The 11,767-nt window shown below is 36.6% G+C and overlaps 1 protein-coding gene across 1 annotated transcript; it reads left to right on the top strand.

The window, feature by feature from the left end:
• The first annotated feature begins 6,574 nt into the window (after window positions 1-6,574).
• LOC149225743 (uncharacterized) lies at window positions 6,575-11,531 on the top strand. The gene is made up of 2 exons (XM_089380005.1): window positions 6,575-6,625; window positions 11,163-11,531. The coding sequence occupies exons 1-2, from the start codon at window positions 6,575-6,577 to the stop codon at window positions 11,529-11,531; spliced, it is 420 nt and encodes a 139-aa protein (XP_089236131.1).
• Window positions 11,532-11,767: the final 236 nt, after the last annotated feature.

The following is an 11,767-nucleotide window of genomic DNA, read 5'->3' as shown; positions in this document are numbered from 1 at the left end:
TTTAGGTATTTTTCACTGACCTATTTCACACCTTAATTTATGCGAGCTAGTTCTTAATCGAGCAATAAGAATCTTTGCTCTCCATGGAATGGTAACACCAATATATTCCTTTTGTTGGAGATCATACATGGGATTGAATTCTTGAACTTAGTAATTCTTCTTTCTACCTAACTATTTTCCCCATATATGCTTAAGAAACTTCTCCATAACATAACCCTTTAAATCCTTTCTATTTGTGGGACATGCATTGAGGTAAATATTCCATTTTTGCATCCATTTTTTGTTTTGACTCATCCATGATTTATTTTTTTCACTCATTCCTTCATTTAAGATAACTTTAGGCCATCTACCTTCTCCCATTTTCACAATTCTCTGAAGATACCTTATGAGACGCACCATAGCAATTGCTTTGATGGAAGTTTCTCCTGTTTCACTCAGCATTATCTCATAAGAAACTAAAATTTTTATTTTAAACTTGTTCACGATCAAGTGTTTTTGGATTTTCTCAATTTTCTTCCATTTTGAGATAGGGATGTTGCTAGCCAACAATTCACACCCATATAATATCACTGGACAAACTAGGAACCCAAAAATCACTTTAATTGTTTTCCAATCCCATAACTCTGCCTCTCTACATTTGTTTTGAAGAGAATATAATTATTTCCACCCTCCTAAAATTCTCTTCTTTCTACAGTTCTCCCAATTAAGCTTGTTGTTGAAATCAATCCCAAGGTACTTGTATTCATTTACTTCTTCAAGAATGTTCCCTTCAAAGAAGAACGTATGTTGGTTCTGCTTCTTTTTATTTGATAAAGTCATTATTTTGGTCTTGCTAGTATTGACTTGCATCCCCACTACTTTACAAAAATTCTCAAGGCAATATAGGTGCATCTGCAATCCCTGGGCTGATTTAGCAATCAATATAAGGTCATCAGCATATATAAGAAGTATCAAAAACTCCCCCAACCAAACACCATCCCCACCTTGCATATTTAGCCATTCTTCCAATTTATCAATATATAAACCAAAAAGAGTATGGGATAAAGGGAAGCTTTGCTTGACCCTGATGTCACTTCTAAAGCTTTATGAAATGTCTGCTGAAGTTCTAATTTTGACTTTCAATTCTTCATAAAGCCTATGGACAACAACTCTATAATGCAAATGGATTTCAAGTTCTTCCATTCTACTCCACAACTTATCTCTAGGGACCGTGTCAAACGCCTTTTTGAAGTCAATAAAGCAGAAAAAACATTCTTCTTTGCCTTCCCAAAACTTTTCAATAATGTGTCTCAACGTGATATCATGATCTACTATAGAATGCTTCAGCCTAAAACCTTCTTTCCCTTTTTCCATATTTTCTTTGACTTCTGCCCACTTACTGATTCTATTTTCCACCATGTTTCTGAAGAGCTTTGCAAACAAAGGATTGATCATAATGGTTCTATAGTTGGAAGGATTATTAATGTCTCCACTTTTAAAAAGGGGTATTTCTAGACTAGTTGCCCAATCTCTTGGGAATCCTTTCCGAATGAAGTTGTTGAATATTTTCATGATGTGCAGTGCAAGAATGTTCATTCCCCACTTTATATATTTTGCTTGAAGTTCAACCAAGTCCTTTGCCTTTCCTCTTTTCATCTTCTTAAATTTTTTCGCTACTTTCTGTAATGTGAAAAGCTTTGTAGTTGTGTTGATCCTAGGAGGAGGCTCCTATTATGATTCTTTCTCATGGAGTTGTCTTACATAGTCAAACCATTGATTGTTTGTAATATTATTTTCAGTTTTCTTATTCCTTGGTTGAAGTTCCTGCAAAAAATGCTTTGGGTGATTCTTTCCTAGATTAATTAACTCTTCTCACCTTGCTTGAACTCATCTTTTTTCTTTTTCCAAATATGCTTATATAACTTTACATGCATCTTATCCTCGCCTATCTTTTTCAAGGTTTTCCTTGCCATTTTGCATTCCTCATGAAACCAATCATTTATAGGAAAACAATTTGATTCACATTTCCTATTTTTTTCTCTTTTGCACTCCTCAAGTGCATTCTGAACTATATTTGTTAACTCATGAGTATTAAGGCTTTGGGAATCTCTATTCCCCTTTTGAATTGATCTCTCCAACATAGTTTTGAAGATAGTGCAATTTTCTTGTGTTAGAAAAAAATTTCCCCTTGATATCGATTGTCGAGAACATTGGGTTTTCCTCCTATGATGAATTTATTCTAACCAATATATCTTTATATAAATTAGGTTATGGTTTGATTTTAAGTCCCACATATGCTCTCCAATCTTAACTTTCTCTATCCTTTCTATCAAGATTTGTGAACAAATAATGTATTCAACAAAACTTGCCTCATTGTATATGTTGCAAGTGAACTTCTTAGACCTTTTCCATTTATCTAGACCATTGCAGATAATTAAGTTGAAAGCACCACACAATGTGAGCAACTCCTCTCCAAAGTGATTGCTAACTTTGTTATCTTCTGAACTTCTCAACCATTTGGGAATCTCCTCTTCAATGAGCCAGATAGGATTGTGATCCTCTTTGCAACAAAAAAAAAAAAATGTTAATTTGTTGTTTTAGCATTGAAATATCCCACTAAAATAACTTCTCCCTGCTAATAATATACAACAATATCTTGCTTTAAAGTTGCATATGGGTCTTTTCTATCTAGCCCTTTATTTTTGTAAGTTTTTGAGACTTGAGGTGAAAAATAGCATGATGCAATTCTTATGTGGTTCTCATTCTCTATTATTTTGAACCATAAATATTGTTTATTTGTATCTTCTTTCACAAACTCTATGTGGGGACCTTCTTTTTCTTTCACTAAAACCAATATTCCTCCATACACTTTGCCATTTTCTGCTGCCTCGTTCCAAACTGCTAATTTCAAATAACCATCAAAAATAGGAGTTTTACAACCATCATGTTCATGAGTTTCTGTGAGACAAATTATGTCTCTACCTTCTACAATAGGCCCTATCCCAAGTCCCCTCCTCCAAGAGTAACCTCTACAATTCCAAAAAAATAGACTTAGGTAGACCTGGGTAATATTTGATTGCTACGCGGCTTGGCACACAAGACTCAAATTTGAGTCTTCACCTCTTTTCATCCATTTTGATCCTGTTGCTTTCCTCCCTATTATAAAATTAATTATTTTTCCTTTACTGCCAAATTATCTCTGGAAGCTAGCCTATACTTGGTGGCTCAAATTTGGCTCTCAATAACTTCTCACAATTTTTCTTCTTTTTAATTACTTCTTCGACTATCCAAATCCCTCCATCACACCCACGAAACTTCCATGTGACTATTGGTGGCTACAATTTATGTCTTGTTGGCCACTCATGGCTACCCTACCTCCTCTGCATCAAGACTATGCAACTAACCCATCCATTGTTATATACCTAGGGGGGATAATATGGGGTACCAAGGGAGGTACCCAAGGTAATAATGTAATAATGGGATGGGCCATAGTAATAAATAAGGTGGTTAACCCATGTCATGTAAGGGACCACAAGTAGTTAATAATAATGTAATGGGCCCATGGTATTAGTTGATGGTATGAGGGAACCATGGTAATGACCCATGGTATTGTATGTATGAGGCCTATATAGAGGTTAGAGACTCCACATGAAGATGAAGAGAAGTATTATTGTATGAACAGGCATATGGCTTGTGGAGTGCTCTCCTTCCTTAAGGAGTGAATGTATGGTGTTGCCCTACCATAAGGGTTTTGATAATAAAGAGAATCATTTCTATCTATTTTGATCTTGTTCTTTCTTGGGTTTATTTATGTTATCATATATCTTTTGGATCAGAGCTACAACATCCATGACCCACCCAGCACACCTCCTCTCGTGACATATCAGTCCTACCTGATGGTGATAGATGGTGACAATGGTGATTGGTTGGGTGAAGGCAAGGCCTGACACCCTGTCAGAACTATCTACTACCCCTTTTTTATTTTATTTTACTTTATTTGCAACGTAGATCTAGACCCCCTACATATGAAATTTTTCTTTCTTTCTAGTTGTGCATGTATCATACCATCGTATGACCTAATTTCTTAGATTGAAAAATAAGAATTGTACCTTATATGGTCATTGATCCAAACTTGGCTTCTCAACACCTATACAAACTTAGGACGTTGTGATTTAGAGATCGGATTTCTTCACAGTTGACACTCTGATACTATTAGTCCCCTAAATTGTACCCTTTTTGACCATCTTTCTATCCTAAAACCATAACCATTTACCCATGTTTTACCTATCATTTACGCCCTCATCTTGCACTAGTGCAAGAACGATGACACATTTCACATTTACATTATATTTTACACTTTTGATTCAAACTTAGCATTTATTAATTATTATTACGTGATTTCTCACTTGTAATTACTTTTGTAACTCATTGATATCTCCTATGTTAATTAATAGTTAATGCTTACCTTGACCATTGATTTTAGTGCAGAATGAATCTCGCACCAGTGCCCGTGACGCGAATCTTGGTAGCAAATCTGGACCCCCCTTGATTGATGCCTATTTTTGCAACGCCTTAGCCATGACCGCCAGACACATCTGAAGGTAGTCGAGTCCCAGCTATGACAACAAGGCAATCAAGAGTAGCTGAGGTCGGATTTGGGAGAAATGGATAGCTGACGATAGCCACGGCCTATTTTGTTAAAACACCTAATTTTGAAGGCTGCAAGCTTATTTTGTAAACAGTTATGTAATCTGTCGTAACGAAATTCTGCAAATAACATGTACCAAGATGAATGATCCTCTTGGCCTTCAGCCGAGGATCTATATAAGAAGCAATGTAGATAGGACAAGTTAGAAATGAATGATTAAGTAAGTATATAGAACAGAGATAGAACTAGAAAGACGGTAACAGGATTGTCTTTTGTTATCGCCCAATCTGGGTTGGATTATAATCATGTATGTATTTGCTTTATGACTTAATAAGAAGAGAGAGAGCTCCGCCTTACTATTCTACATCGCATCTTTCATGTTTTGAATGGTGATATTTTGAGCAAGTACTGAGCAGCGTTTTTAATTAAAAGGGAAACGCGCTTGTTGGCTAGGGCCCAGCCAACCCAGCACGTTCTCCCTCTTTTTTGTCCCTTTAATTTATGTTTTAAACTGGCAAGTGTGATTTACTTTACAGCCTTTAAATTCCTATTTGAGTGAAAGAAGATTTGCCACATGAAGTAATTAAATTTCCTTTTCTTGCATCTGATTTCAACTGGTTTTCTCACCTGGTCTGAGCAGGAGAAATTACTTGCACCAGTGCATGTTGGTGTGCTATTCACTTTCTGCACATTTGGATTGGTTTTCCCCACCTAGTCTGAGTAGGAGAAATTACCTGCACCAGTGCACGTTGGTGTGCTATTCACTTTCTACAAATCTGTTTGATTTAGTTTTTTGCCTGGTTTAAAGCAAAAGGACCATTCCTGCACCAATGCAAGATTGTGTGATGTAGTAATTCTTTTTAAGTTATTTCTAACAAATTTCTTGCTTTCACTAATATTTCACAATAGGATAGATTACAAGGATCATTTCTTTCTTTATGCAATTTGATAAACTTAGAAACAGTCACCCTTTTATGCAATTTGGCTTTCTAACACTTGCAGTAGTTAAGCATTGATTTCAAGGATTAAAATTTAAAGTGTAAGAAGCTCTGGTCTAGCACAAGAACTAGTTTCTTGTTGCTTGGACTGAGTTCTCTAGACTTGAGAAAGTCTGGACCTTACATGTTAGAAAAAGCACTTTTAGTACAGACATCATTTTACACCCTCGACATAAATCTTTGTTCCTGCACTAGTGCAAGATAGATTCATGTGAGAAGGAAATTATTATATAAGTAGGTTTGAAGGGCCCATCTATTGAAGACTGCTAAAGTGTCTTTGCTGAAAGAAACACACACTCAGTAGTTAGTTAATAATCATCTAGAGTGATTTCCCTTTTTCTCTTTTGCAAATGCATTTTCTTTTGTTCCAGTCTTAGATTATTTCTGGTGATTCAAGTTGAATTTTCCTCTATAGTTTGATTATGTAACATTTCCTTTAAAGAAAGTAGGGATTGATATTGGAAACATTCATACCATCTCTGGCATTTCATGTGCTTCGTCTCTAAGTTTACGGATCCCCCGGGTTGACAATTTAAGTGTTGAGGAGTTTACTTAAGTGTAATTCCTGCACCCAACATTTTGGCACTGTTACCAGGGAGGCGATTTGATTTGGTAAGAATTTTCTGATTATACAATAGAGGTAATTTTTTCTTTCAGCATTATTTGGGAAAGATTTCTCTTTTGAAGGAATTTTACTGGTGTTAATTGATTTTTGGCAGCATCTTTTTATTAGAAATTACTTGTTGTTTTTCTTTCTTTGAAATGCATGCCTAGGAAAGGTAGGGGTTCAAAGCCCACTAAGGGCCAAAATAATTTTAAAAATAATTTTCATATTGGGTCTCCTTCTGTGAGCAATCCCAATCAAACCCATCACGTGGGGACAATCCAGCTGGATTCTGGTGACAGCAACTCAGGTGTGGATCAGCCTGTCAAGAGTAAGAAAGAGACAATGGCAGATCATGAAATTTATGTGGAAGGGTCTGGTGAAAACCAGGATCAGGTAAGCGAAGAACAATCCACTTTTGTGTTTCCAATTGTGGATCCTGATATTATGGAACAAATGAAGAATATTCCACCATCCGCTCTCCTCCATTTTCATCGTAAAGTTCATGAAGACCCTGACTCTTTTCTATTCAAATTTGATATTTTGTGTAGAAGTTATGATTATTCAACTGATGCTCAGAAGTTAAGATTATTTCCTGCTACCCTCAAGGACTCAGCCTTGTGTTGGTTCATGGGGCTAAGAGGAAACTCTATAACCTCTTGGGAATAGATGAAGAGAGTGTTTTTGTCTAAATATCAGGAATATTGCAAAACTCGGGACATGCAGGATGAAATTTTTACAATCATACAGGATGATGATGAAACTCTTGAAGATTACTTAGAAATATTTCTGTATATTTTGCAAAGGTCAAAACTTAAGCTTGATTCCAACACTATTAGAACCTTGTTCTTAAGAGGACTTACTGATAATGCTAGAAATAATCTAAATTTGTTGGGACAAGGTGACATCTCTCAGCAAACTTTTGATCAAATTTGTGAATTATGCAGGAAATTTTCAAGAAATTAGTATAGATCTGGTAGAGGAGCTCAAAACAGGAATAGAAGAACTGAATCTACCGATGCTATGATTATTGGACTATAAAATAAAATGGAAAACATGAAAATTGACATAATGAATGTTGTTTCTAAATAGTTAGACTCTTTAAAATTCCAGCAGAAACTTATAAAAGAACAAGAGTCATTATGTATTTTCTGTCCTAAGTGTAGAGATAAACATCCTCCTAAAGAATTTCCTCTTAATCTAAAAGAAACTAATAAGTGTGCTATTTGTGCAGAAGACCATGCCACAAAAAAATGCCCCTCTATACCAGGACTTAAAGGTGTATTTACAGGGAGACAACCTGAAGCTGAATACTTGAATGTTATGGGAGCAAGAAGAAATTGGCCTCAAGTAGGTACAGGTATGGCTTCTAAATTTTATCCACACTATTTTGGTTATAATTCACATGCATATTCTTATCCTAACACTAATCAACAGTGGCAGTATGGAAATCAATATCATCATGGGCAACCTTATCAACCATGGCAGCCAGGTTAGAGAGGGAAAACTCATTCCCCACATTCCTACCAGCCACCTATGCAGTCATATCCTCATACACAAAATTCAATGCCACAACTTCCGAGTCAGTCTAATCCACCATTGCCTTTACCTCCACCCTTTCGACCCCCTCAGTTGCCTGCTCAACCCATGCCTAATCCTAACAATAACAAAGCAGTGCAAATGATTTATGTAACAAACCCACCTTTATCATTTGAGTATCAGTATATTCCAGTTGGGGTTCATGATATCCAGTTAAGATCAGGGAGGACTGTAATGCCAGAAAGTCAGAAACAACCCACTGTGATTGTTGAAGAGAAAGGGGAAGAGGAAACTCCTACCCCTTCTCCGAAAGCAGTCACCAAGCAGCCCTTACCCTCTGGATCCTTACCACCTTCTTCCAACCAGCCTCCCTTTCCAGAGAGGCTAGCGATGGAAAGAAGTGAGCCCATTTCTGAGACTAGTTTGGCATCAGAGCTTTGGAATATTTTCATTAAGATACCTTTGCTTCAAGCCATCAAAGAGATCCCTATTTGCACTAAAATTATTAAGGAAATTTGTCTCAAGAAACCCGGGAGGAAGAAATTGGAACCCCAAACCATTCAATTTGTTTGTAGGGCGGAAGAGTTGATGACAGGATGTGTATCTATGGAAAAATATACTGATCCTAGAAACCCTGTTGTCTTAGTTCAAATTGGTAATGTCATTGTCTCTAATGTCCTTATAGATTTGGGGGTAGCCATTAATGTCATGACCAAGCAAACCATGGATCAACTTCAGTTATCCCATCTTCGTCCTACTCCCATTGTGCTTGAATTAGTAGATAGATCTAAAATTAAGCCAGAAGGAGTATTGGATGATGTGATCATCTCATTAGACTCTTGGGAATATCCTGCTGACTTCATTGTGCTTCAGCCAAAGAACCCAATAGGAGGACATCCCTTGATCTTGGGTCAACCATGGCTTGCTACCGCCGATGCATATATTGGATGTCATTCTAGTGATATGTATATTTCACATGGAGACTCTAGGAAGAAAGTTACCTTATATCCCCCTACCAGATCCATTCAAGACCTTCGAGATACTCTATGGTTATATCAAAGTAGTGATGACGAGACTCAACCTATTTCCCTCATCCATCATTATACTAGGTCCTCGCAAGAAGATGAGGTTCAAGACTTCCTAAATAATCTAGACACTATGCCTATTTTTGAGACTTTGAGCCAAATTTTCAACCTAGATTTTCAAGAAGATCATGATCCTCATTCTTCTGCACCACTACATTTGACCACTCAAGCCTGATACTACTCTTGTTGAGGTTAGCCCCGGTAAATCCTTGTATATTAGCTTAGATTTTGACTCATCTCAACAAGAGTAGCTTGTGAATTTGTTGTGAAACCATCTTAGTGCCTTTGCATGGGGTTATGAAGATATGAAGGATATCCCTCCTGAAACTTGCACACATCATATCTATATTTAGGAAGAAGCCCGACCTATCTGACAACCCCAAAGGCGAATGAATCTAGCTCTAAAATACATCGTAAAAGAAGAAGTACAGAAGCTCTTGGATGTTGGTTTCATCTATCCTATTTCTGACAGTCAGTGGGTCTCTCCATTAGTACTAGTACCTAAGAAAGATGGAAGATGGCGTATTTTTATCGATTATCGAGAATTAAACAAAGCCACTCTCAAAGATTATTTCCCTCTCCCATTCATTGACCAAGTGCTTGATACCCTTGCAGGAAAGGAATACTTTTCCTTTTTGGATGGTTTCAGTGGTTATAACCAGATACAGATTGCACCCGAAGATCAAGATTAAACTACCTTTACATGTCCATGGGGTACATTTGCTTATAGAGTGCTCCCCTTTGGATTATGTAATGGCCCGACTACCTTTCAAAGGGAAGTCTTGGCTATTTTTTCTGATCTAGAATTTGTGGAAATTTATATGGATGAATTTTCTGTGTTTGGTAATTCTTTTCAGGAAGCTCTTGAAAACTTGAAAAAATACTTCTTCGTTGTGAGGAATCTCATCTTGCTTTAAGCGACCAGAAATGTAGATTGATGTGCAAAGCAGGAGTGGTACTTGGTCATTTGATTTCTAGTAAAGGTATCCAAGTCGATCTAGCAAAGATTGAAATCATTTTGCATCTTCCTGCACCTAAAACTCAAAGGGAAGTAAGAGGTTTTCTAGGGCATGCTGGTTACTATAGGAGATTCATTGAAAATTTTTCTAAGATAGTTGCTCCTCTTTTTAGACTTCTAGCTAAGGATAGTGAGTTTTCTTGGATGACAGCTTGCCAACAGTCTTTTGAAACATTGAAGGAAAAGTTAGTACAGGCACCAGTTCTGAGAGGTCCTAACTGGTCTCTGCCTTTTCATATTTCCTCTGATGCTTCAGATCTGGCTATTGGCGCAGCTTTAGGACAAGAGGAAAATAAGCAATCCTATGTTATTTATTATATTAGTAAGAATTTGTCTTTTGCTTAATTAAATTATAAAGTTACAGAGAAAAAGTTTTTAGTTGTGATTTTTGCAATTAATACGTTCAAACACTATATTATAGGATATGAAGTATTTGTACATACTGATCATTCCGCAATTAAGTATTTGATGAATAAACCATTAACTAGTGGTAGAGTGACTAGGTGGTTACTTTTGTTGCAGGAGTTTAATATTACTATTGTAGATAGACCAGGAAAATCTAATGTTGTAGCAGACTTTCTTTCTAGATTAGATAATCCTGGTGAAACTACTCTTGTTAATGATGACTTTCCAGATGAACATATTTTTTCTATGTCGATAGATTCTCCATGGTTTACCAACATTGCTAATTATTTTCTTACTGGAAAAACACCACCCCACTTGTCTGCTCGTGAAAAGCGGAATATTATTTAGAAAAGTGTTGCATATTCCTGGATTCAAGGAGATCTCTTTTACACAGGCCCAAATTTGATTATCTGTAGGTGTGTAAGAGAGGAAGAAGTGTTTGACATATTGAAATATGCTCATGATGAACCATGTGGAGGCCACTTCACTGATAAGAAAATTTCATATAAGGTGTTACACAATGGTTACTATTGGCCATCCTTGTTTAAGGATGCCAGACAGTATGTCAAGTGTCATGATAGCTGTCAGCAAATGGGTCAGCCTAATCAAACCAATGAAATGCCCTTATGTCCTCAGGTTATGATTGAGCCATTTGAAAAATGGGCTATTGATTTTATAGGACCAATAAATCCAACATCATTAAGTAAAAAGCATATCTTTGTTTGTATATATTTTTTTACAAAATGGGTAGGAGCTAACGTTGTTTATTTTGCTACAGAAAAATTTTTTTGTTGATTTTCCTTTTACTGAAATCTTTAGTAGATTTGGTGTGCCTAGAGAAATCATTTCTGACAATGGTCCACAGTTTATTTATAATTTGGTACAGGGTTTGATGGAGCAATATAAGATCCGGCACAGGAAGTCCATGCCATATCACCTGCAAGCAAATGGCCAGGCGAAATCTACAAACAAATTGATCGAGTCCATTCTTACAAAGACAGTCAATATGCATCGGAAAGACTGGGCTGAAATATTACCAGAAGCTTTATGGGCATACAGGACCACTTGGAGAAATATCACGGGGCATACACCATACGAGCTGGTGTATGGTAAACAAGTTCTGTTACCTATTGAATTCCAGATCAAAACTTACAGGACTGCAATTCAGTTAGGACTAGATCTCTCTGAGGCACAACAACAGCGTCTTCTCCAATTGAATGAGTTGGATGAGTTTCGAAGGGATGTTTCTCAATAGAATATACTGATTCAGCAACAACGCAAAAAATGGCACGACAAGTTCATTTAGGAAAAGACGTTCCAACCAGGTGACTGGGTACTCCTTTATGATTCTAGATTTAAAATTTTTAAAGGGAAGTTCCATACATGTTGAATGGGACCTTATGAAGTGATCCAAGCATTTGAGAATGGAGCAGTAGAAGTTAAAACTATTGATGGACAAAATTCAATATTCTTGGTAAATGGACACCGGTT

Source organism: Pinus tabuliformis, chromosome J (genome assembly GCF_031772625.1).
Source record: "Pinus tabuliformis cultivar Carrire ecotype Pingquan chromosome J, CPIR1, whole genome shotgun sequence".
Lineage (NCBI taxonomy): Eukaryota > Viridiplantae > Streptophyta > Pinopsida > Pinales > Pinaceae > Pinus > Pinus tabuliformis.
The sequence above is the reverse complement of the archived record's forward strand: the minus strand, read 5'-3'. Positions and strand labels throughout refer to the sequence as shown.

Coding starts and splice junctions, on each gene's coding strand:
- LOC149225743 (XM_089380005.1), top strand. CDS start 6,575: ATGGCAGATCATGAAATTTATGTGGAAGGGTCTGGTGAAAACCAGGAT. Junction 6,626..11,162: donor CTGGTGAAAACCAGGATCAG/GTAAGCGAAGAA, acceptor AATTTGGTACAG/GGTTTGATGGAGCAATATAA.